Source organism: Diadema setosum, chromosome 7 (genome assembly GCF_964275005.1).
Source record: "Diadema setosum chromosome 7, eeDiaSeto1, whole genome shotgun sequence".
NCBI classification, from domain to species: Eukaryota; Metazoa; Echinodermata; class Echinoidea; order Diadematoida; family Diadematidae; genus Diadema; species Diadema setosum.
In genome coordinates, this window is record NC_092691.1 from 37,230,972 (window position 1) to 37,257,639 (window position 26,668).

Here is a 26,668-nt window from a genome sequence, read left to right on the forward strand (position 1 = left end):
CTTTGTCTTAGTGTTGAAGAAGTTAATTGACCTTATGCTGAAGAGGAGATTTGCCATAGAGGAGGTTGCTCTTGGGCTTCTCCTGGTGTTGGGGCAAAAGGTTGACCCTTGCCCATTGGAGGAGCTTGTTTTGCACCTTTGCAGGGGAGCTTGCTATGGTGCTGTGAGGCAGTTAAAGGACTGTCACCATGTAAGGGGTTTTATGTGTTGAGGCAATAGATGGACCATTGCCCTTAGAGGAGCTTGCCTTTGTGTTGAGGCACCCCATTTTAAACTGTACATCTTGTGTGATCTGTATGTGTAAGCTCATTGTTCTGTCCTGCTTTTTTTATGCCTCCCCAAAGATGCAAAGTTGCAATCGTCATCTGTAAATACACTGATCACTTTGTCTCTGTCCACAATTGAGACCTTTTTGAGGAACCATTGTCTTTCAAGTGGTAATGTTTAAAACATAGGAATGTGTAGCACTTGGCACAGGAATCCATTTCACAAATCAGATTGCTGCAGGTCAGCTGTTGCTGTTGACCCTCTCTGCTCTAGTCTAATATCTTTTAAGAATGGATATTAATATTTTTATCAATCATTAGGAAAAGTAAGTGGTTAGTGAGAGACTAAAAAAAGAATAGATTATGTTCTCCTCTTGATTGTAAAGGTTAGCATTTTTACTTATAGAAAAATTTATGGAAAATTGAACTAAACAGCTCATTCATTATTATTATTATTTTTTTTTTTTTTGCGGAGGGAGAGGGAGTATAATATTTTGAAAGATATGTCATTGCAAAAAAAAAAATAAAAATCTCACATTACCCAAAAGAAGAACTTTAAAATAGGATCATAAAAATTATAAACTGATTTGTTTTGAGTAACACGTTCGTTTTGATTGAATAAATTGGTGATTTCAGAAGAAAATAATCAAAGTCAGTGTTGTTTTGTTGATTTAAAGGTGGCAAGAGAAAAGTCATCTTCCATGCTGTAGCCATCAGACTCTGACTGTGATCTTTCTTCTTGTTTTAAAGGCATAATTTACCATTTGCAGATGAAACAAAAACCCAGCATTAGTGCTTCAAAATAGTTTTAAAATGTGAGTTAGGGATAAAAACAACCAGTGTAAAAATTTGAGCCAGCATAATTGATGTTAAGTATTGCTAAATATACAAAATGTGAACAGTTGTTATAATAAAAATGCTTCCAGACTAAACCTTCTACAGTTATGGTTTAATGATAAAAATAGTGATAAAAATAGTGATGACTTCTTATATTTTAGGCTTTATTGCAAAAGTGTTATATGGTAGGATGTTCTGTGATACAACTAACCTACACATATGCATCAAAAGTGATATCTTGATCATTTTAAATCACTGCTCCTAAAGTTAAACAGGGCCTTTAAACTATTCCCCTTTCTCAGAATAGCTCAATTAATATGATAAAACTGTTTCACTTCCTCGGTGCTGAATGGCATCACAATAGTACTAAAAAAACTAAACTAAATATCTGCAACGCAACTTGACCTAAACAGTTCTAGAACTAAAGAAGAACAACTCTGATAATGGAGATTGATCATTGATAAAATTAATAGCAGCCTTCACTCTTATACCCCTATCAATGATTCCTGCTAGATTTGGTTACTTTTAAGCTATGAAAATGTAAAACTCATGTAGGACCACTGACGAACAATGGACAAAATGCAGTAGCAGTAGCTCACTCAATCATTCACCTCAGTTGCGGTAAAATCCTTGGAAGAGGAGTGTTATGTTGGAGATTTGGCTAATATTTTCCAGAATTGTCTGATGCTTTGGTTCATGAATGAAGTAGCCAATAATATGACTAATTCAGGTTGGGATAGATTAACTGAATGGCAGTGAAACAGCTTGGCAAGTTAATGGTTAAATCCCAAGGTACATGAAGCCTTAAAGAAGAAAATAACTTTAAAAAAAATAATCATATGTTAACATTCTGATCGACAGATTTTAGATTTATTTATTTTTTTGTTAAATTTAAATAAGCCCTTCTGGTGGATTTCAGTACAGTTCAATTGCATGAAAATGGTATTGATAATAGCTGAAAGGTCAAAGGTCATTATACTTTTGTTCAACTGTCATTTTGGCAGCCAGAACTTCAACAGGATTACTGGCCATGGAGGATGAAAGACTTCCACATGTAGTTAATGTACATTATTGCAGCATAATGATACTGACCTTAGAACAATGTAGCAGCCAATATATCAGATTCAAGGATGTCTGATTATGGTTGTGTTGGTTTTGCTGCAGTTGTTTGATCGATTTTCTCTGTGGTTGTATGTCTGCAGTGTACAGGTGGGCCGTAGTATATGACTTTGGGAGAAGCAGTATTGAAACATGACATATTACTTGCAAATGCTATAATTTGCTCAAAATGTTATGTGTGGTTGAATTGAAAATTTGATAAAAGGAACTATAACGAAAGGTGATGAGTGATAGCCCGTGCAGAAGATTTGCTCTTTTAGGGAATAATCAAAAGTGTTTAGATTGTGTGTGAAGATAATTCTAGGTGGCCTTTTAAGGGACTGCTTGGCAAGACCCTTGATTTTGCCACACTATACAGCAGATGCACCACTTTTAAACATGTTATATCACAACTGTTTTCATTTTAAAAATTCCTACATACTCCCCCAAACGATCTTTTGCTGGGTTGATGCTCTGTAACGATACATTTAATTACTTTATCCAGCGGGTGTAACTTGGAGCAGTATATTGCTTCAATCAATTATCATATACAGTAGATCTCAGTGATTTTTTTTTTATCCCTCTCTTTACACAAATAGTAGCCATGCTGTAGAGATGTCATTGGCATGCTTTTTATCAAGCAAAAGATGAAGTCTTGCTTAGCCTGGAGGTAGCCTTCAATGAAACCTCCAAGAAGCTGTTACTAGGGAGTATTATCTTCTGTTGCTAGGGAAGGCGTTATCAATACCAATCTTTGCAGTGGGTTGAACAGCAGAGTGGATGGGCCATAAAGATGGCACAAGAACAATTGAGTGATGCCAATCATCAAACAAGGGTACATGTCTTCAAGTTGGCATCTGTTTGCACGCCTCTTCACTAACGAGTACTGACAGAGATGGGAAGAGTTATCTCCTCGTAACGAGTGCTCCTCCTCCAGGGATGGTGATGAATTGGGGCCAAAGCTCACCGCTCTTCGTTTTTGTTTTTGCTTTGTTTTTCCACATTAGTTGTGAGATGACTGGGACGACATGTTAAAAGAACCTCTTGTGGTATCATGGCATATCAAGAGCATTAGTGATCTTTTTCAAGATACTGTATCATTTCGGTAAAATGAAAGGGTCACTTATTCTCCTCCAAAGATTTAGCCTCTTACTATTTCTGTGCTTTATGAATCATGATGTGAAATGTTATAAATCCGATAGCATTAAAGAAAAAAAAAACAGGACTCAGAGGGAAAGCTAACTTTTTATGCTTTGTTTAATGTGGTTCTTCAACTGCTGAGGGAATCAGATTCACATCCATAATGTATTGTATCACCTGCCTTGTTTGTGTCTACGTAGTGATGGAGAAGCCACTCATAATCAGAGAAATATTGCTTGGATTGGACATTTTCCTAATACGGCTGGCAGAAGGGTATTTCATTAAATAGTTTAAATACCTGAAAGCATACTTGTATTATCACATCAGACAACAGAACATTCTAATTATCTGTTCAACATCGACAGGTGAAATCATTCTGTAAGATCACTTACACTGTACAAGAGGCAAAACCTGTAAGAGTTAGCATTACATCATGTACAGGTACTTAGGAGTATTCATGTGTTCTCATATTTTTGTTGTGGTTTACAGCAACGTTTCTCAACCCTTTTTTAACCCATGGCCTACTTTCGCACCAATAAGTTTTTTAGAGGCCCAGTGACAGATATGTACTTTCTGTTATCTTTTTATTTGTTCGACCGATGTTGCGGCCCTCCTGAGAGAGCTTCGCGGCCCACAGGTTGAGAAGTAGGGGTTTACAGGTTGCATGGTTTCAGCAAATGTACCATCAAATGAATATATTCCTGTGTGATTGAGAGATGCAAATTATACACGGAAAGTAGAATAAATTGTATGCCATATGTATGTTATAGTCATAAATATTGTGTAAATCAGGACTTGTAAGACAATTTGTGGAATGCACGATTGGGAACAACAATGATAGAATGAGAAAGGAAGGTAATCCCTTTTCGAGAGAAGAGTTACGTAGCTGCTTCCAACAATCAGAGAATATGCAATGCAATTTTGTGTTACAGGAGGCAAAATTTTGAAAAACAACGGTCGATATGCTGTATTTGCAAAAATAGACGAACCTTGCGATATGCCACCTACACAGTAGATATCCCCTTGCACAGAGACCAGTTATCAAGAGGAATATGTCAACTTCTGAGAATTCCATTTCATATTTTTAGCTGTGCAGATAAGGCCATAGAAACCGATGAAGAAATAAATAGCATGTGACATCACTTTTTGTCCAAAATGTGACTGTTAAACAGAGTTCTAGTCACTTGCAAAGTGTCCTCTGATTCCCCTACACCTGACATTTTGTGGGATTTTATTGAAAGTATTTGGTTTTTCAGTGAGTATATATGGTATTTTTTTTTTCATCAAATCATTGAGTAGAAATTCTCATGATGTAAACTACATATGTAGCTGCATTTTATGTTTGTGGTAATTCTGTATTGTATGCCTAACATTTCATACTGTTCTACTTCTGATCAATCTTATCACTGGTTTTATTTCATTACAGGTCATGATGAGTTTGAGGAGGTCTCACTAACTGTCTGCACACTGCCTGTTGATTGCACCGTAACTCAGCTCAGAGCATTATTTGATGGGACCTTTTTATTCACAGCCGACAGTACATTTTATCTTGCTAAGGTAATGAATGGTTATGTATTTTTGATACTATGTTTAAACTCTGTTCCCAGTGGCCATGGCAATTGCTTTTTAGGCCACGTTTCAGGCTGGGGAGTATGGTAGCCGTTTCGTCGCATTCAATCACACCGTGTCTCTGCATGGGACGGTTTACAGGCCTAGCACTCTATGGTGCAGTGCATTTTATTCCTGTCTGGCGTGGCTATTGTGGTCTGGAAAGGAATGATGCTATGTCAGGCAGGGAGCGTAATCCGAGTCTTAGCATTAGATTTATCACTCTGCTGCATCTGCAATACAAAATAGAGAAGACCGCTCTGAAGAAAGAAGGCCAGACTTCACCACTGAAAAAGCTGAGACATACGAATATGAAAACAGAAAAAAAAAAGATATTGCTGAAATCCCAAGGCACACTACGTTTCGTTCAAACGTGATTGCCATAGCTGAAGGGAACATATTATAAACATTGCGTGACAAAAGTATGAATGAAATATAATTTGTATTCTTTGAAGTGATCTTGTTTTTTTTTTTTTGCCTCTTTTAGAAATTTGGTGCTATGTGCTAATAAGGACATTACTAAGGTACAGTGTATGATCAAAGTGCTTTCCTGGTTCAATGTAATAAATTTTTCATGAACTTGAAGCACAGTGAGCAAAAGCTCAATGACCAATGGTCTCACACAATTGATCGAAACTGTTATCATTTAACTAGCTTTCTGAAGTCTTATAATTGATGTCAATTTAAGTCTAATGATGGAACAAGGGAGAATTGGTGCAACCACAAAGAATGAATTCAAATTAGTTTTGCTCTCTCTGAAATACACATACTCAAGCGGCAGGATTGGTACATCCTTATGATGAATTGAACTTGCAGTCGATTGTTCTCTGTGGTATAACAAATCAATTGGAGAACATTGAACATGCTTCAAATTTGTAAACCTTTTGTGAACCTCACCTCAATCCATGTAAGCTCCCTGCGGATTTGCACGTCACCTTTAACATTTTTCTTCTTTTCTATCCCAACCCACCCTGCACAAAGTGATCCAATATCCAGTGTAATCATGCAAATTTATTGATTACTCCCTCTGGTTTCAGTATCTAATCAGTAGCGTGTGGGACCCCGACTCACTCGACAGCCCGGCCAGGATCAAGGGGGAGAATTTCAACTTGTGTGAGGAAGATCTCTCCAGCTTGGACCCCCGCCTCACGTGTGCATTCAAGCATATAGAGCGCCCCCCTTCCTGGAAGATCGTGACCGAGTCGCCGCGGATTGACCAGAGTAAGTGGTGGATGGCGTGGGCGTGTGTGTGTGGCAGTGACTAATTGATTGATGGCTAACTTGATTTGCCCACTTAGTGAATGAGGAGTGGAATTTTGAGCACCATTTTTTAAAGGCCGATCCGATTGGGTGAGAAACGAGTGGTGAACCTATGACTTTGATTCGAGTGTCTGATTTCATCTTAATCATCACGGCTGTGTAAAAAGTCAGGTGGGCCTGTTCAAACTAGATGGTGTTGGAAATATGATTTCTTTCCATTATTCAGCATTCAAACGTAGTCAGCTGTTGCCAATATGATTGGACATTAAGTCATGTAATGTGTGGATATTTTGGTTTATGATTATCTGTAGACACTTCTTTTCTTTTCAGTTTTCTTGAAACAGCTCTTACCAAAATGAAATTAGATTATCTTATTTGACACTTGTGTGGTAAGAGAGTCAGGTAATCTTGTGGTCACAAGCAATTTTACTGATTCTGTATTGACACATTTTCTTTATGTTTGTGTGCATTAGCGTACAAATGACATGGCTATAGCTTATTTGCAGGACATGCCCATCTCTTTCCCTATTGTGCCATATATTTAGCTCGTGGGTTGCCCCCATCCCGGAGAAAAAATGATGTTTTTGATATCCCATAACCTCAACACAATATGTGTTGGGAGGTCCCAATTCACCTCTCCTGTCTGCATTCCTCGACATGTCGTGCTCCCTAAGTGAGCATTGATGGTGATACGTGCAGCCTACCGTGACGCGCCGGCAATTACCCGCCATCTGCCATGCAGCTCTCGCACGAGCGTCCTCCATTAGGGGCACGGGACATCTTCATTTTGTCTACCAGCGGCGAGAGTAGATGTGTTGTGTCTAAGATTACCCCATGCGTGTATTGGAAATCAATCACCGCGCATCTCGAGTGTGAATAGTGACAGCCTTAATTGAGAGATCTGTGGGGACTACGCCTGGTTACCAAAAGCAAATATTGCTGGATCATCTTGCAAATTGGCATTCATCATACATTTGAATTTCAGGTGGTTGATTTGTCTGGTTGATATGTCTGTTTCCATAGCCAGAAAAGAAGGCGGCAAAATTCCTATTCCTTACTACCTTAGGCTGTGTAGAAAAAAGTTTGAAAGACCAAAACCACTCAGGATAACTCCATCCTTACATCAGGCCTTTCTGTGTCTTAGTATTGAGTGATTTAAATTGTCTCTTCTGTGCTTGTAAGCCATATTTCAAAGCTGAAAATGCATATTTTCAAGGGATAGAATGGGATACCCTTGGCTTATAACTGAGAGGTTTTCCAGTTTGTCTATTTTTACCCTTCATTCATAACTTGGCTCTTCTAGCAGTAAATGATAGCATGGTGGAAAAAAAAAATCGTGATTTCTAGAAATCACGAAATATTGTCACAGTATTAAAGTGTGGGATGTACTTGTAATGAATCTTTGTGACTGCATGGTTGTGCCATGAGTAGGACATATGAGATAAGGTTTTTTTTTTCTTTCTTTCTTTAAACTAGGTATATTTATATTCAATGTGTGTGTGGTTGGCATACCATTTACGTATAAATTTGATATATTTACATAATACGAACAGAAAACGCCCATGGACACACCAGCTCATGCTGTCATTATGTGTCTGAAAAATATAAATAATGCAACATTGATTATTTGTATGTATCAATTCTCAATATGGTGAATGTTGAGTTACATTGTAGTTTTCTTTGATTGTTAGATTCTTTGTTCTGAGATTCATTATTTTGAGATTCATTGGAAGGATGTGATTGGTGCAATCTTTCAGTGACAGTTTTTTGATAATGCACACTCATACATACACATATCCACATTTATGCTCTCTGTGCTCATTATGTGTCCTTACTCAGTAAATAACTCTTGGGCTGTGCATAATTTTTGATTTGAAAAATATTAATGTTTGTGTTATAAAAACTTTTTTTCCCCCGGTGTAGAAAAGGGCATAGTTAAGAGTAGATTTCACTGATTAATATATGATCCTAAAACTGGAGTATTCATTTCCCCAGATAATTGTGGAGCTTAAGTGAAAAGTAAAATATTTAATGCTGGTAGTAAAGCCATTATTTGAAGGGGCATGAAATTTGTATTTTTCCATATTGATACTTGAAATTAGTTATATGTGCACACATGTCGATATTGAAAGCTATGTTTGTGAGATTGTAGTGTTCAGTGTAATGCCACACAGTGAACTGTTGCATTAGACCAGCCTGTTTAGAAAATTGTGAGGAAATCAACCCATTTTGGGAAAAGTGAGGGGGGGGGGGGGGGCTCCCTTTTTAAGTTATCATCCTCCGGTCCCTAATCTCAAAATAATCTTCATCGCTCCCTAGTTGGGGGATGATGAGATGCATTAGGTCTGTACTTTCCAGTGGCAAAATGCATTAGAGTAGTGCTTGGTAGTGGAGGCAGATTTCTGAGGGCATAATTATGCCACTGGTGGATACCGAGGCTGGTGAAAGCAGCCGTCTGCATTGCAGCGAAAAATTTTGAGAAAGATGAATTCTGCCAGGTCGCAAAGATGAAACGGAGTGCAGCGTTCGCTGATGGACCTCTGAGCCAGATGGAGGGGAGATGAATTGCCGCGGACAGTTTTTGAAAATTACCACAAAATAGAAACCGTAAAAGGTTGTGCAAATACAATTACAGTTTTTTGCGTGTGTGTGTTTTTGCTCCAAAAAAATTGCCATGCATTACATAGATTAGGTATGCTCGTGATCTTATTCATTCATATCTTATTTGTTATTTAGTTTCTTCTGTAAATCTAAATCTGAAAGGATCCCAGATATATTTAATTACCATTTTTTTTTTTTTTTTTTTGGGGGGGGGATATTTGCATGGTGTTGTTTTTTTTGCCTTGTTTTTCATAATTACCCCCCCCCCCCACACACACACACAACACCACCCACCAACAATGGTCCTTGAAATGGTAGTAGTCTTTATTTATGAGCACTATATGAGCACTCATGAGCACTTGGATCCTGTCAGTTTGCAAGTGAAATGGATATAAATATCGTGTCATTTGCAGAGCTGCCAAATCTCCCTCATTCTTTAGGAGGCTTCCCAAAAATATATATCTTTATATAATGCCTGAGGAGATCCTTGTCATTTGATTGGTTGTTTAACATTGATCATTCGGCCCATTTCACTATGACGTCATCATCCGTGCAATTGTGGCTCCATTTACCGTGCAATTTTGGATCCATACGATTTGCTCCATTGCACGCTCGCTGAGAGCCCGGCACATTACGCGTGTGTTAAACGCGCTTGCGTTTGCAGTGTGTGTATGCTGCAGCGTGCCAGCGTAAAGCGCTCATGAGCACTGCACTCTCGCGATCTCAGTGTCTCTCTTGTTTCTAAATTAATAAAACATCAAATGACATGGATCTATTTTAGGCGTTATATAAAACAAATAATAAATGTTTTTCATTCGTGTAATGGACAGAATATTTCATTCGGTGAAAGATGAAATGTTTGATCCATTCAATTCGGCTGCGCCTCGTTGAATGGATCATTTCATCTTTCACCTCATGAAATATTCTGTCCATTGCACTCATAAACATTCATTATTTGTATATTATGTCTGGAGAAGAGAATATGAAAAACTGTCTGATTTAGGAATTGATTTGCTCTTTCAAAGGGATGGTATAGTTTTAGTTGAGACGGAGATTCAGATTTTAACTTTTTGCGAGATAATTAGAAATTTACTGCTCATATGGAGTACTAAAGAGCATATAATTCTTAGAGAAATTGATAGTTTATTTGATGAGGATCAGTTTTGAAATAGCTGAGATATCAACAAACAAAGTAAAACAAAGTGGTCCTAATAAAAGGTTCGGCCCATCTTTTTATTAGGACCACTTCGTTTTTGGATATGTCAGTGATTTCAAAACTGATCTTAATCAAATAAACTTTTAATTTCTCTTAGGATTATGCTCTTTAATACTTCATGAATATAAAAGTAATTTTGAATCATCTTGCAAAAGGTTAAAATCTGAATCGGCATATCAACCAAAACTGTATCCTCCCTTGAAAGGGACTGTACAGTACTGGTTGAGGTGAAGATTCAGCTTGTAACATTTTGCGAGATATTCAGAAACCACTCTATAAAATGTTAAAGAGCATACAATATTAAGGGGAATCAAAAGTTTATTTGATGAAAATTGCTTTTGAAATGACTGAGATATCTAAAAACAAAGTAAAACAAAGAGATCCTAATAAAAGCCGTGGCCTGTCAATTTCATCAGGATCGCTTTTTTTTTTTTAATATCTCAGCCATTTCAAGGTCAATTTTCATCAAATAAACGTTGAATCCTTCTTGAAATTACATGCTCTTTCATATTTCATAAGAGGTTTCTCATTATCTCACCAAAAAAAGTTATAAACCTGAATCCTCACCCCAACCAGTACTGTACAGTCCCTTTAAAGGAGCATGGAATTGATTGTCTTACACAAGTACCTCCCCAATTGCTCTTTAGAATCCCCTTGATTTCCATGTGTGAATGTTGGCAGCCCTGCATGTGTGCTTTGCTCGTAAAAGAGTTTGTGCTTTTGCTCGTAAAGAGCACAACAACCAGATGTCCCTGGCTTCCTTCTCGGACCAAAGTGGGGCAGTAGGAGGATGGTCTGCTCATCTCTTCCCCCCCTTCTTCCCTCTTCTGACAAGGATGATAGCATCACTTGTCCTTGGAGATGTCGGCAGGATGCACGTCCACTTATCATTTTTTTTTCTCGCTCTCTTACTTGTGTCCTTCCAACCTGCTGAGTTTGTTTCTCTGGGAATAGCCAAGATGATTAGCATTGATTGATGTTACTGCATACTGCATAGTGTGCTGATGATGCGACAAACTGGATGTGGGTTTAGGCAGGATCCGGGCAGGAGGAGTGTTGCTAGGCAACGCATTGGTGTCATACAGTATCATCTTTATAAGGAAGTGAGTGATTTGATGTAAATTCCCTTCTAAATGTGTGGTGAAAAAAAAAAAAAACCTATAAATACCTAACAATAAGAATATTACGTGTGAGATATCATGTACTCCAGTGCAAGCAAACTGAAATTTAAGCAGTTTTTTTTTTTTTTTTTTTTTTTAAGTAATGGATTTTAGATGCAAATCTTGCCATCTTTTCATATTCACTGTAATAGGCATTTATATCTACCTTTGAGTCCACATCTCTATTCACTTAAGCATAGTCCATTAAGATATGTTGTCATGCAGGAAATTGTAATGTTCAAAGCATTAAAGTGTATTGCAAGAGTGCTGTGTATTGGAATACAAACAAATGGTCAGATGGGACAAATGAGTTAATACGAATGCTAATATTTCTCACATTGCAGTTTCTCTTCTTAGAAACATGTATCAAAGTCCGCACATTGTTTATGTCACATCATACGGTAACACACGATATGTTCGCAGCACGAAAATTTTGCGAATTGGAGCCGACAGCCTTTCTCGCGGCATGAGATTTTCGCGAATTGCCCCTGGCATCCAGTGCATAATGTGTAGGCAAGAACTTTTGCATGCATTTGAATTTCACAAATTTTGTCGCTTGCAAAATTTGCGAAATTAAATTGCACACGAACATTCCTCGTTTTACAGTACATGAGACATGCAGTAAGCTTAATTTACCAAAGCAGTGTAGTGGTTGTCAGAGGCATTATGTTTGTAGGTTTTCATCTTTTTCTTTTTCTTTTTTTTTTTTTTGTCAGTTGAGATGTTATAATTCTTATGTGATAGCCTAGAAAGCCTTAAGCAGATTATAATCAGATGTGGTGTGACTGGACATATAATTGATTATCTATAAATATTAAGAAAAGGTCAGGATGAGGAGTCAAGGGGATCTAGAATCAAGGATTCCTGTAAGGGTCATAGTGCATTTTTCCCTGCAAAAAGGTAATTTTCAGTGATTTAGTAGTCATTATTTGTGTTATATGCTTTTAAAAATATTCATTAAGTCATTTTTCTGATTATACATTGTAGGCCTACCACAGGGCTGCACACTAACCATTTTTTCCCCTACCAGTCTGACCTGTCTGTTGGACCAGTAAGTACCCAGTTTCCCCATTATTTACTGGTCCGACAGTGATTTTTTTACTGGTCCTAGACTGTCAGACCAGTGCCAGTGTGCAGCAAATGTTGCCTACCACTACAACGTTATACCGACACTGATTGTAGATTAATTTGTAGCATGCACAAAGTGAGATTTGCAGATCACTCAAACACATTTTGACTCTCGTCTGCATTGTAGACTGGTGTCCTCATGCTGTGGCCCATGTCGATCAAAAGACGTCAGCAGTGTGCTAGTATTGCAGGATGAGTAGCACACTCTTGATGAGGTGTTAGATTGATGAGGTCTTTAGTTCTATCCATTTTCATGGTCTGCTAATGATCTGAAATCGAGTATTGTAATTGATTTCAGTCATTTAGCTAAGTAGAAGCCAACATACTGAACTTGAGGTTTATTACAGTTTGTAAAATTTAACTGGATGTAATTATTTGGAAATGTTCACCATTGCTGCGTCATGATTTTGTTAAAATGATTATTACAGGAAAATGAACTTTAATGGAGAGGCAATCTGCAATACTGGAAAAACTTATGATCTGAAATTAGCTTTTACAGTTGACATCATTATATGAAATATATTCCGGTATATATATTTTTAAGAGCTGAGTAGATTACTCTGATGTAAGTCAGAACTAAGGTTCAACCTTGCCCATCGATGGGATGAGATCAATAACAATAAATATGTTTGATGTTATAACATTTTCTTAGACATGGAATATCGAAATCTTATCTCAAAACAGCTGACTGTTCATATTTCATGCATCATGTGAGTACTATATATTAGTAGACACTCAAATTTGATGGGGTCAAATGCAGTATAGAATGTTAGTCCATGGACCGTCAACATATTGTCAAATATGTTATGTCAGCATTAAGATAGACATGATCATGTATTTTTGCATACCATTTGTGTAATCATTCTACCATGGGGCACATGGGGTAGACATGTTTTTTTATAAACAAATGGCAAGAGGACAAAAAATAATGGAATGTACCACAGTCATAGTAATTTTTATTTTCTGCAATGCTGAAAACAGGGCAATTGATAATTGTATTGACACATAAGAAATATGATGTACAGGTGTAAGAAGTAGCACACAGTGAAATTTGAAACTGCATGCATGAGGTGTATGCTTGCCAAATCTGTGCTGTACTGATGGTGATACAACAAGAAATGGCTTCCGCAGAAAATCATATTGGTTATGTGTATTCCCAAAGGACTGTGACTTTTACAACCTACACGATGATAAGAGATGAGGACTTTTGCTGTTAGGTACATACTGTATGAGCTAAAATTTTCGCGTACAGATATTTTCGCGAATTGCTACTTGGCAGACATTTTCGCGTGTTGTTAATTTCGCAGTTGCGAGGGTCTAACTGAACTTAGTTATTCGTGCGTTGTTATTTTCACGTGTTGTTATTTTCGCGGTTCAAAGGCGATTCGCGAAATGCGCGGATATAAAACCACTGCAAAAATTTCAGCTCGTACTGTAAACAATGTTCTGACCTCGGAGATCTAAAATGCTATCTCTGAGAAGTACAGTAATAAGTCCCTCATAAGTATTTCAAACTCATCAGGTGGGGCATTCTGTGTAGTTCCTCCCCCTCCAGTCATATGTTGCAATGCCTGTGGATCAATTTGGTCTTGAGCTATTGTGTCTCCTTTCGTGAATAGTGCCAGCTATGCTGTCCTAATACAGGGTACTGCGCGTGGGAGTTTATGAGGGAACTTCTCAATAGGTAAATCAGACACCTGCACTTAAAGGGGTCCATGTACTTTGTGCCTGTAATGGAAGAGCCATGCTAATGATGTCATAATCTCCACAAAAAATATAAAATGAAATGAAATAAACAGGAAGTATAACAGGCTATATTCAGAGTGATGCTCCTGAGCTATTTGTTTTCATTTTTTAATGTATTCATTGGTAAGTATTTATCTATTGGTTAATCATTCATATATTCGTCTGTCTTCAAGAATTTATTTATCTGTTGGTACAAGGTACATAAATCCCAGGACGAGTAGTTTCGCTCTGACACACAATGTTCCTCTTGACCAAGGTTTTAGATAAAAGGGTACTGGCGAGCTGGGGCACTACAATGGCAGGGTCTGCTTTCTAGGGAGTAGTGCAAGCACTGAAGAGGGTACTCCAGGTAAATGAAGCATCATTGAAATGATAAGAGGTCCGACATGTCTCCCTGATTTAACAAGAGGCTGTCAAAAAAGTGTACTACTTCATGTTCTGACAAAAGAATATAAAAGCCTTCTAGATTTTGATATGTGAATTTAAGTATCCTTGTCATTATTATTATTATTATTATTATTATTATTATTATTATTATTATTATTATTATTATTATTATTATTACTATTACTATTATTATTATTATTATTATTATTATTATTATTATTATCATTATTATCATTATCATCATCATCATCATCATCATTGCCATCATCTACATCATTAGGATCACCCTTGTCAACAAACCTTAATGTTCATTGTAGTGTTTTTGTATTACTAATGATATCTTGATTATTGTTATCTGTAATGTGTGGATGTAAGACCACTTTATTTCAAGTTTGCATATATCTAACTCCTAACTGAATTTATGAAGAGCTGTGTGCACCAATTTCTTTGGTTTGATATTCTTATATAAATTGCTAGGATGTGGTGAGAATTGTAAAAGGATTTGTCTACATCTTACAAAGTCGGGACATAAAGGAACCCGAGACCAGGAAGAGGAGACATTCCGAACCCATTTTCCTGGTAGTCCTCTGCACTCCTTGTCGCCCACGTCACAACTTCTTATCATCTAGCCTTCTTGAGAAGTTGCGTCTTCTGGGTCACAGCTCAGCACATCAACAAGGAAATGCATAGCAGCATGCCCAAATGTTGTATTCGCTGGATTACTGTCTTGAAACAGGGTTTTATCTTGTACTGTAGTTTTCTGTCATGTCCTATAGGCCCTATGCAGTCGTATATTATGTAATTCTTTAGTATGTTTTATCAAGTACTAATCAGATGTTACTGCAGATTTACGGAGAAATGAGATTAGATAAAGCTGCAGTTAGGGGGATAAAAGGAGAGGAAAAAAAGAAATCAAAGCCCCAAATCAGAACCTACTGCATAACCCCTAGATTTCATATGTTGCATAATTGATAAATTCTTTCATCTTTTATTTTTATTTTTTAGAGATTTCCAATTCACATTTCAGAGTAATAGTCTCACCATCACAATATCACACAGAGCAACAGTCGTGTATGTGGGTGTGTGCGTCTGTGTGTGTGTGTGTGTGTGTGCAGTCGAGTCACCTGGTACATACCTACACCACAGTTAGAGAGATTGATTACAAGTACGTGGAGAGTGCAAATCAGTGGGGTCTCAAGCGGATAATGATCTGGCTGTAGCTCAGCTCCCAAGAGGTTATCGTGTTATCACATTGTTCATGTGTACAGGTGAATGCCTAGGGTTCTACTTGGTTACATTCTGCAGCATTTGTTTGTCTGACCACTGACCGATAGCCATACCCCCCCCCCCCCCCATCTATCCAAAGCAGATTACAGCCATTTGGTCTGAGGGGTGAGGCTTCTTCATTTGTTTGGGGTTCGGTCATTCCCTTTTATTGGGTGTTATTGCTGAAAAGAATGTAGCACCATGGCATTGGACACTGGCTTTGTGTGAGGGAAAAGGAGGAATTTGGGGACCGGTCTTTAAAAGTGCTGCGAGGTGCGGCTACCACCCAACTGTGAACTGTTGGAGGAACCATTCGTGCCGGCACATACAGCCTGGAGATATCTCCGCTATGTGTAGTCTTGTGCCTGCATGCTGCTGAAATGCAGCTGGGCTTCGATTAGATGACTGGCCAGTGTTTGTTCTTTGTACATGTGTGCAAGTTTGATGGACGAGGCTGGAACATTGATGGCCCTCATATGTGCCGATTGTTACTCTGAGGGGTGTTTGTTTGATCTGGCCAGGGGACGAGGAAGTCATTTCACGGACAGTAAAGAGAACATTGTATTGCGCAACCGTTGATTGAATCATCCATTCACTTTTTGTTCTCCTATTGTGCGAAAAAGATCTACAGAGACAGACTTGCTTGACATACTCTCTATAGTTTCCACTCAAGGGATATCACATGGATACTAACTCTTTTGGATATATATGCTCTGTGCTTGTGTGCTACTGATCTGACAGGAGTGGAATAATCCATATTTACAGCAGCTGTGAGGTATGGTGCCAAATTCAAAGGGAATTGCCCAATATGTTACAGATACTGTTTACCATTGGGAGCAGTGATTTAATAAATGTTTGAGATATCACATTTGATGCATACATACTGTATGTAGGTCAGTTGTATCACAAAACATCCTACCATGTAAAAATTTTGCAGTAAAGCCTGAAATATAAGGATGTACCACTATTTTTCTCAATAAACCATGACTGTGGTCTATGGTTTAGTCTACAAACATTTTATTATAACTGTTGGTCACATTTTGTATGATATTTAACAATACTTAGCAATGATATATTGATTCAAATTTTTTTTTTCTTATTGGTTGTTTATATTCCTAACTTACAGTTTAGAACTATTTTGAAGCACTGAAGCTGGGTTTTTGTTTTCATCTACAAATGGTAAACAATGCCTTTAATAGAGGAAGGGGATTCAATATGTTCATCACCTATTGCTTAGGTCTCATGTTTTCTTCAAATTTGTTTGTTGATGGCAACTAGTGTGGAATCACAAGCTCATTCTGTCAAAATCAGCACTTGCAGGAAACATGCAATGTGTGAATTAGAGTGTTAGACCTTTACAATTGAGAAGATTTGTGCAAAGGGAATTTTGAAGAGACAGGGTGTCCTGTTATTAATGCAAAAGTGACTGCTTTGGTAGATATCTCACAGTGTGTATGTTGATCGAGTTAACCTTGTCAGTGTGATGTGATTTAACTATGCTGAGACTATCTAATACAGCTTGAAGATGATTTGACTTAACCTATATCGTGCTTTGAACGAGTGGCAAGTAGTGTTCTGAGCCCCCCCCCCCCAAAAAAAAAACAACAACAACAAACAAACAAACAAACAAACAAACAAACAAACAAACAAACAAACCAATAATAAGCAATAGGATGATTTGATGTAACTTATTCATATCTTGCCTTGAATGAATAACAAGAAGATGAATAATGTAAACAAAGCTTGAGAGAGTTTGTGCAAAAGGGTACCACTGTTGTCAGGTATCAGAGTCGAAAAGTTTCATTTCCACTAATCCAGTGATAAATGTTACTATACTGCAATGTCATTTTGGCTGTTTGAAGAGCAGCTTGTTTGTATCTGATGGTTTTATACAAGTTTGTGTCTCTCCTAGCCCTGACATCCACTAACATACAAAGAAGGGCTACTGATATTACATCAAGATGAATAGTTTCTAGTAAAATCCCCTGATTCGAACATCCTGGTTCTCCATGAGTTTGATATCTTTCATTAAGTACATTTCTTGTCATGCGTGATTCTATGATTATCTCTTCTTTTGTTAAAGGTGATGATACGGAGGAAAATCATTGAAAATCCTTGTAAAATTGGGCTAATGGTTAAAAAAAATGAAGATTATAATGTAAAAATGTCTAGCTCCATATCAAATACTGTGCCTAATGATCTTTGACTTAGTGATTGAGATTTAGTTGAGTGACTGTGCTTTCATTCTTCTTTTTTTTTTTCAGAGTGGTCATTTGCGTTGCATACCAGATCACCCAAAATATGATTTTCCTCAATAATGCAGTGAGACACATGTTATCTCTGCACAGTGATGTTGACTTCTGTCGAGTATGATGTGCTAGAAATGTATGGAATAAAACAGGGAAGGAAATGATTCTTTGAAGAAGGGAAAGCATATTCAATACTGTGTCACAGAGAAGAATTGATTACACTTAATCTAACAGCAAAAACATTAGCGCAATCATTGCTTTTCAATGGGTCAATTCTAGGAACTTGTAATTTTGCTGTTGAGAGTAAGAGTATGCTTGACAAAATTTGATATTTACGGTACCAAAAAAAAAAAAAAAAAAAGATATTAACCTGACATCACCTCCTAGTTCTTATAAAGAAGGCAAACTGTATGATATGTTTGCATACTAATTATTTTTAATGCTGTTCACTGCCATACATTCACAAAATACTTTTTACTGTTTTCTCAAAATAAAAAAAGTTGATATTATTTTTCTGATAGGCCTCTTCCACCATTACATAAAGTCAGTCCATTTTTATAACATGTCTATGACATAAGTCATAATTCTAAGCCAATAAGAGCTTTCCTGTAGTCGACAACCCGATAGGTGAAGTTGATTAACAATAGTGAATAGGGGCTACTACAATACAGGTATGTAAAGTTAGTTGCCTCCAATACTGCAGTACAAAGCCCATTTTTTAGGGATTAAAATTGTCATGCCTTGTTAAGGCTATATGATGAGATTATACAAGTGCAGAATACTCCAGATTAAAAAAAAAAAAGAAATTGAAGCAAAGCAAAACAGTAAAAGAGTGAGAGAGAGAAAAAAAAAAGGAATTCAATGTTTTTATTCAATGTGGTATGTATATGTCATAGAATTTGAGTGCCAAGTAATTCAGTGATACCCTCCAGCAACAGTTAATTGTGTTGTATCATCAAAATACTTGGTGACATGCACATGCTTGCTTCAGTTGCTATGGAGTTCTGAAATCTCTGTGTTGTCTTTTGCGTCTTTGTAGCGACAGGTTCTTTGTAAGTAGCATGCCAGTTTATCGATATTTTGCCAGATTGTGGGGAGCTTGTTGTTGGTCGTATTTCCCTCTCATTTCTTTGCTGGTAAAGCAGCTGACAAATGTGTGTTGATTTCACGTGGTGATCAATCAGAGAAGGGGAAATGCTAGGCCAGTACTGCAGAAGAAGAATCACACCCAGATAGTAACTGTAATGAAAAAACAGGCCTGTGTGGAGTGGCGGTTCTATCCTTATTCTCTGTCGTCCCTGTAATGATATGTGAACATGCTGGGTGGCAAGCGCAGGCTTTGTCAGACGTGACATTATGACATATGATGGAATTCCATATGTAATCCAGCGAGAGACAAATTCATGGCCAATATTGAATTTGGATTTGGATCGTAATTCAATTTCAAATCATTTGTACCGTGGCGAGGCTGACGTATGTAACATTATAGTCTATGCACTCAGCAGCCCAATGGTCATATTGTATGCTCACTATTACTGGGTTGCTAGAGCTATTTCAACTAAATGACTATGGCTGTATATCATATTTCTTGTGTAAAATTTCAGAGTTATTTTCTTCTGTACTCAAAATTTGTGACTGTCAACTGGCTGGATAACTAGCAGGCTAGCAGAAACAGCTAGAAGTAGAGTTGTATTATCACAGCAAAGCAAACGTTGTTTAAATCATAGCATGCTTAGCCTTGAATGAAGAGTTTTGTTGCAAAATTTTTCTTTCATTACAGGCTAAAGTGACCAACTGTATCAGTGCAGCAATCAAGTTAGTCAAGGAAGTTTCTAAAGACTCAAACCAAGTCTAACCTAAGCTACTCGTCGTCGCTGGGGTGACAAGACCCTGTATCTGCAATTTTGTTGAAAATGACTTTTTTGCATTTATGGTCAAATAATCGATTAAGTGATGTCCTGTCCGTATCCTAGCTGTCTTACCCCAAAAATGAAGCCACCATGGCACGTTAAAGGAACGGATGTCCCATTCGGTATAGTGCTTTGGCCACCATGTCTTTTTGCTCTCCTGAACATTTGACATTTTGTAGATACGAGGTTTTATCGCCCCAGTGACGATATGTATTTGGACTTGTCAATCTGCAATTTAATAAAACCAAAACTTTGCTGTCCTGATCCTAATAGAAGGCATACCAAACACTCCTACTAAAGAATACAGTTTAATATGTGGCATTCTCTGCCAGCATTTTGTATGCAAAAGTATGCTGTACTAATGTATCACTTCCCTAAAAGCTTATCTCTGGATATGGCAGTATGATGCCTACCCTGTGTCATGATTGAACAAGGTCAGGAGGCAATGTCAAACTAAAACAACAACTGAAGCGCATAAGCAGAAATGTATTATATTGTTTTCTATTTAAGTTTATATTGATATGTGGGAAGTGAGAGACCAAAATCATTTTGCATACGTGCAGCTACACATTCATTACATTTTATGGTGTGCTATTTACTGGTATATCACATTATATGTACCATACAAAACTGCTTCTTGGCAATTAATAGTTCTAAGAAGTGCTATCCACATTGTAGTGTAGCTGTCATTTTGGGCCAGTTGAGTTATGTTTATGAAATTGATATGTGAAGTTTGGGGTGTGATATGATAACTTAAGTATCTTTTGCCAACATTATACACCAGTCTACCAGTTGGCTGCAGGGATGTGTGCTTTATTCAGCCATTTTAAATTATATATCTATATGATTGTATGCTTTTGTCGTAAGCTTGACAAACCACTTGGTAAACAAAACTGCACAGAAATGCCTGAAAACCTTATATGGTATGCGTACTGTCGAACAAGGCTTTTTCAAGGGTGATTATGTACCTTTAATTCATGAAAAACATATCATCAACATTACAATTTTATTTGCTATTTTGAAGAAAATACAACTTATGCCTCTGGCACAAAGGGTGCTGGAGTTGGCATATTCTGGGTTTGTCCATCTGTCGTTCCATCTGTCCATCTCACCAAGACCTTATTAATACTATGTAACTTAAAAAAAAAAAAAAATGGGCATGCGTATTTTCATGTGAACTGGAAAGGCGTTGAGATAATTTATTTTGAATTTATGCTTCCCTTGCAAACATGATTCGATAGAATCGCGTTTTGAATCGACAGCATTTTGAAATGCTTTTTATACCAAAGTGAGCATGGACGCAATCAAAGTGAGTCATGATGCAACCATGTTTTGTACTTATTACATTTGAAAATGCTGATTATGGTTCCGTAAAGTCGAGCACAAATGCTGTCCAATTGTGATATGATTAGGTAGGAAGGATATAGAGAAACTGTTCCATGAACTGAAAGTGGTTAATGGTCAAAGATCAAGGTCAAAGGTCACCCATCAGCTAGGAATGTTTAGTGATACTGCTGCAAATTTAGCTGGTTGACAGGGTAGATATAAATCAACAATTATTGTGAAGAATATGTTGGCCAAATTTTGGTGAATACTGTATGTAGGTCAAAGTTCAAGTGCAAAGGTCACTGTACTTCGTTCAAAATGTCATTTTCCACTGTAATTTCAGCTAGGAATATCAAGTTGTATCAAAAGTTACTGGTGGAGAAGGATAGAATTAATAAACAATCAGTAGTTTGAAATGATAGATGAAAGGTCAGAGGTCAAGGTCAAAGGTCTGCAAATGGTGATGTATGGTGCAGTAATGAAAACTCAACTAATTTGAAGAGATGGTCAGAGGTTAATCCTTAATCTGTGATCAAGATTAATAAGCTTCATCAAAATGTTTAAAAGTAAAGGGCCATTTATATTATTACTTATCAGTATCTAACAGACTGCTTGCATAAAACGGGCATCTCAGGCAACTGTGTGCAGCGATCAAATTGCTCTAGTTTCAACTTTTTGTATGTCTTATCTGCGACTAGTGTGCTGAAAAGGCCAGTGGGAACAGAGACTACACCAACACACATGTACAGTTGTACGCACACACACACACACACACACACACACACATTCTCATATTACAAAGTATTTTGAAGCGAGGACCTATTACCTTTAGAAAGTTCTCTCACCACCACCAAGCTAAATTCATATTAGCATTGTATTTAGCATTTGCCTACAGGGCTAAAAGGTTTGATGTTGCATTTTTGCAATATTATGCTTCTCTAGCATTCAGTTTACCTGTTGAATCCCCTCCTCCAGAGCCACCTGAGAAAATGTCAGTACAAAAAAACAAACAAAAACAAAAAACAATTACTATAGCATTTGCCTTTAGTGAGAGGTGCACTTGTACAATAACTATTGACATGATTGTGCATGTGACATTTTTTTAATTATCTGAAGCCCATAGCTGCATTTTCACTGGCTGATTGTGCGATTGTGTGGTATCCTTTATCAGCATAGCACAGCAGTAGACAATGGTGTCAACTAGAATGCAAGCTACTACTCCTTCGTCGTCTCGTACTCTGCGCTAGCTGAGGGTGGTGTAGATGCTGTATAATCAATAGGTACATGAATGTGCTGAGGGACTGCTGTACACGAGCAGCTGCAAATTTCCTGTGCTTTGATATGTGCGTCAAATTTAATGCAGCATATTCATACAACTGAGAATTGAAGAAACAACCATCAATTTAATCCATTGGAAGATTTGTTTGAAGAAGGCGGTAGAAAGAGGAAAGATTTGAATTTCTAAACTAGTTTGAAGGGAATAATCAAAGGATTACTGTAAAAGATTATACCTCAGGAATTACAGAATAATTTCATTTGAAAAATGTACAGTAAATGGGAAGACAGGTTGCCTGTGAAAGAAGGATAGCACACTGACAGCAGATGATTGTAGGATACTATGGTTGCTTTGATATACTGAGGTTCATGCTCATTATCTTGATATAACACAATTGAGATTTGAAAAAAGAAAAGGGAATAGGAAAGTGAGAATATCTCTGTGATTTGTCTCTTTGAATGTTCTTTAATATGAGGAACAGTAACTGTCCAATCATATTTGATACAACTTTAATCATTCTTGATTCCACCTGTTCCATGATTTCCATTTACCAATATGCTTTTACCTTTACATATATTATTATGAATTTTGTGCATTCATAGCAATACAAATTTATTTTAATATTTAGTGTACTCATCTTCTAAAGAGCTCTCCAAAAATGAATCCTCTGACACTGTATTACCAATTTCATAATAATCAAGGTATGGTGATAAATCAAGTAATTCAACAAGATGATAGATATTTGTTGTGAAATTTCAAATCAGACACCGACATGATCATTGCAGATCTTTTGTTCTGAAGATCAGTGTCTTGTCAAGAATCACGGGTCTGGGTACAGCAAATGCTTCCAAAATACTTCAAAAATGAATGGGACATGCTCTTTAATTGTGGGCCAGACAAAATGCTCTGCACTCATGTGTGGTACAGTATTGTGATGATGATGTTTCAAGTATGTGAGCATCTTTGTTCCGTATACCCCTATTCTCTATTGAAATCGTCTGTAATAGAAGCTTGCATGGCGAGATTTGAGACACATTGCGTGTTACTCAGCCTACAGCACTGTGAGAGATAAGGTTCGATCAAATCAACTACGTCTCCTGCCATTGGTTTTATAACTGTTGTGCCTGGAGTATACTAGCTGTCATGTAAAGCATGTGATGAAAATGTTATGAAGTTAAAATGTTTTGCCCGAAGATGTAGATGTTCTTCATTCATGCTGTCTGCCATGGCTTCAAAGATTATGAAAAGATTGAAGATTAAGAATAAGTTTTACATGCTGGTAAAATGTGGACTTTGCTATTACAATTTGCAATATCAGTCTGGGAAGAAACTCCATGAGTGAAATTCACGGCCATGCATCCCTGCCTGTACCTCTTTGGTTTTTTGATACATTGGAGTGTTTCGGATGCCCACTCATCAGGAAGGATTAGTTTCATCACAGAATATAACTGGATGAGAGCATTGTAGTTACATGAGGAGGATGAAGAGGGAGAGAGTGTGGTTTGGTTTGCCTGCAGGGTTTCAACACCAACCCCCCCCCCCATCCCCCATCAACACATCCCTGAGAAATCCCCTGTAAATCTCCATCGCCTTCCCTTGCCACTCCAGGCAAATCTCGGTCACTCGCTTCCCATGTCGGGATTATGTGTGGAGTGAGGCATAAGATTGCCAGGATGCATTACATCATTGTCACCATTAGTTACGTTCACACAACATTCCTAAACTGAAAGATTAGCTTGAAGTTGCAGTCTTCAGTGATAAGCTCATAGTTTAGTCTTGTGTAGATGTACTGGAAACTTGGCAGTCTTGACGATTAGTTGATGATTAGAACCACAAGACATCTAGGGTTTACGTTTTGTCCATGAGCAGCACTGGCAGTTTAGCATCTTGCATAGACGTTAGTCAGTGAACTTTAAAGTTATCATGACCATTACGTGAACCCTATTCCCCTTCAGCTTTCTGGTCAACCTCCAGAACGTGCTATACACTGCTGTGCAGTCGCACATTATCGAGTTTAGCACTAGTGCTGCATCTCCTGGTTCTGTGGTTCAATCATCAAGTGGGAATCTTGCATGAAAGTTCACTCTCAAAGATAGGGTGTCAATGTTTTCGCATGTCATTGTTTAAAACTACAAGATAGTCATCAAAGTTTTAGATTTGAGATTACAAACGTCATGTGAAAGGAACTATTGCTACAAGATCACATTCTACAAGTACAGTATATTGTTGGCATTTCTCCCACAGCACTTTTTTTTTTGGGGGGGGGGGGTTGTTACTTTTTGAAGGAAGCTGTGATAGATTTTTTTTTCTTTTTTTTTGTGTGTATCAAGATATAGTTTTGCGTTTGCTAGGTGATTTGCATCCTCTGCTATGCATTGGATGCTGAGTTGTTTCTATATCTCCATCAGTAAGGATGCTGGAGGCATGTTTGTGAGATATATCCGTCTTTCCATCCACCCTAAATCATTATCACGTTCATGACAGCTTTCATGTTTGTCTATCCATCAAGGGATGACTTTTCTAGTTGACCCCACTGAACTTGGTGAAGTGATTTAAGGGGGGTCAATGAATATGTACATACAAGTTGTATTATATATGACCACTTTGACCAAATGAAATGAGCTGATCAAGTATGAGTTATGAGGTCTACTGTAGAAGTTAGTGTTTTTATATTGAAATTTCATGCAGCAAGCAATTTTGTACAAGTCCATCCCAGATATTTTTTTTTTTTGATGGATGATATAATTTTTTTCTTTTTAAACAAGTAATGCATCTTTAATATGTAGAATATTTCTCTCTACCAGTTTTCTATTATTTCTGCAGTATGAATCTCAGTGTGATCTTGGAACTTGTACTCTGACAGACCTGACTATAAATGTCTTCAATCTGCTTTTCTGTCTACTTGGCTACATATTGAGTTCAAAGTTTTGTGGAAAAGTCAGAATGTTGTCGAAGTAGGCTTCATGATTCCATTTGTTCTTCTTATGTGGATGCTATCATTGTTGTTGGATTTGCTGCCTGTATATAACTGCAGGTGATGCTTTACATCTGACATTTTTCTCTCCTTTTTTTTCCTGCAAGTTCAGATTCATGAAATTGTAGCTAAAAAGGGCAGCAGTGTGTTAGTTCAGAAAATCATCCCGTCTGACTGAATCCACATATACTTGTTGATCTTTATTGGCTCTTCTGGATGTGGTGAACATTAAAACCGCCCCCATTGTCTGCTCGTGTTGGCTTAGTAACAGTCAATCCTGCCTGACCTTTAAGCGTGAATAGATCCCGGAGGATAGTAGGACCATATCGTTGCGGGGCTGTGCCAACACAATTTTCAGGAGTAAATTGTGAAAAGGACATGAAGTGGGATTTTTTTTTTTTTGTATCTGTGTGTCTGTGTGTATCCATGAAAATGACAACAGCATGAACTTAAAGTCTGTTGAATTGAGGATGTTTACGATGGATGAAGAGAAAATGTATCACTTGTACAGCACTTTCATGTTGGCAGAACCTATCCCCGTCTAATCCTCAAAGTGTAGAATGTTGAGATAGCAGTTGAACAGTATAGTATTGCTGGAGTTGAAGATTGGGCTTCTAACTTTTGCAAGATACCGAAAAAACCACTTAAGAAATAGTGCAGAGCATACCATTCCAAGAGAAATTCAAAGTTTATTTGATGAAAATCGGTTTTGGAATGGCCAGGAGACATCCAAAAACAAAGTAAAACAAAGCAATCGCAATAAAAGGTGGGTCCCACCTACGCTTTGTTTTGGATATCTCAGCCATTTCAAAACCAATTTTAATCAAATAAGCCTTGAATATCTCGTGGAATTACATGCTCTTTCATATTTCACAAGAAGTTTTCCATTATCTCACCAAAAAATGTTACAAAAGAGAAGTTATGTCTCAACCAAAACTATACGATCCCTTTACAGGGAATCAGGAAGTTTTGATCATTTAATCCATAACTATTAATATTGTATTTTGCATATCTTCTGAGTAAAACATTATGTGAATTTGGACTTATTAGGCTATTTTCATGAGTGTTTGTGTCCGTGATTGAGAACTGCCATGATGGAATGAGAATAAGTATTATCCCTTTCAAAAAAATAATGGGAGGAAAGCTCTGGATTTCCTGTCTTGGCAACGATATACAGAGAATTTGTGGTGGATTTGGGGAGGGAGGGTGTGGGCCATATT

General features: G+C 37.4%; 1 protein-coding gene across 1 annotated transcript in view; it reads left to right on the plus strand.

Moving 5' to 3' along the window:
• LOC140231217 (uncharacterized) overlaps nucleotides 1-26,668 on the plus strand; it is a 209,337-nt gene that overhangs the window by 20,042 nt on the left and 162,627 nt on the right. The window contains exons 5-6 of the mRNA XM_072311362.1: nucleotides 4,768-4,898; nucleotides 5,987-6,170. Coding sequence (XP_072167463.1) covers nucleotides 4,768-4,898; nucleotides 5,987-6,170 — 315 coding nt within the window. The remainder of the gene's footprint in view (nucleotides 1-4,767; nucleotides 4,899-5,986; nucleotides 6,171-26,668) is intronic.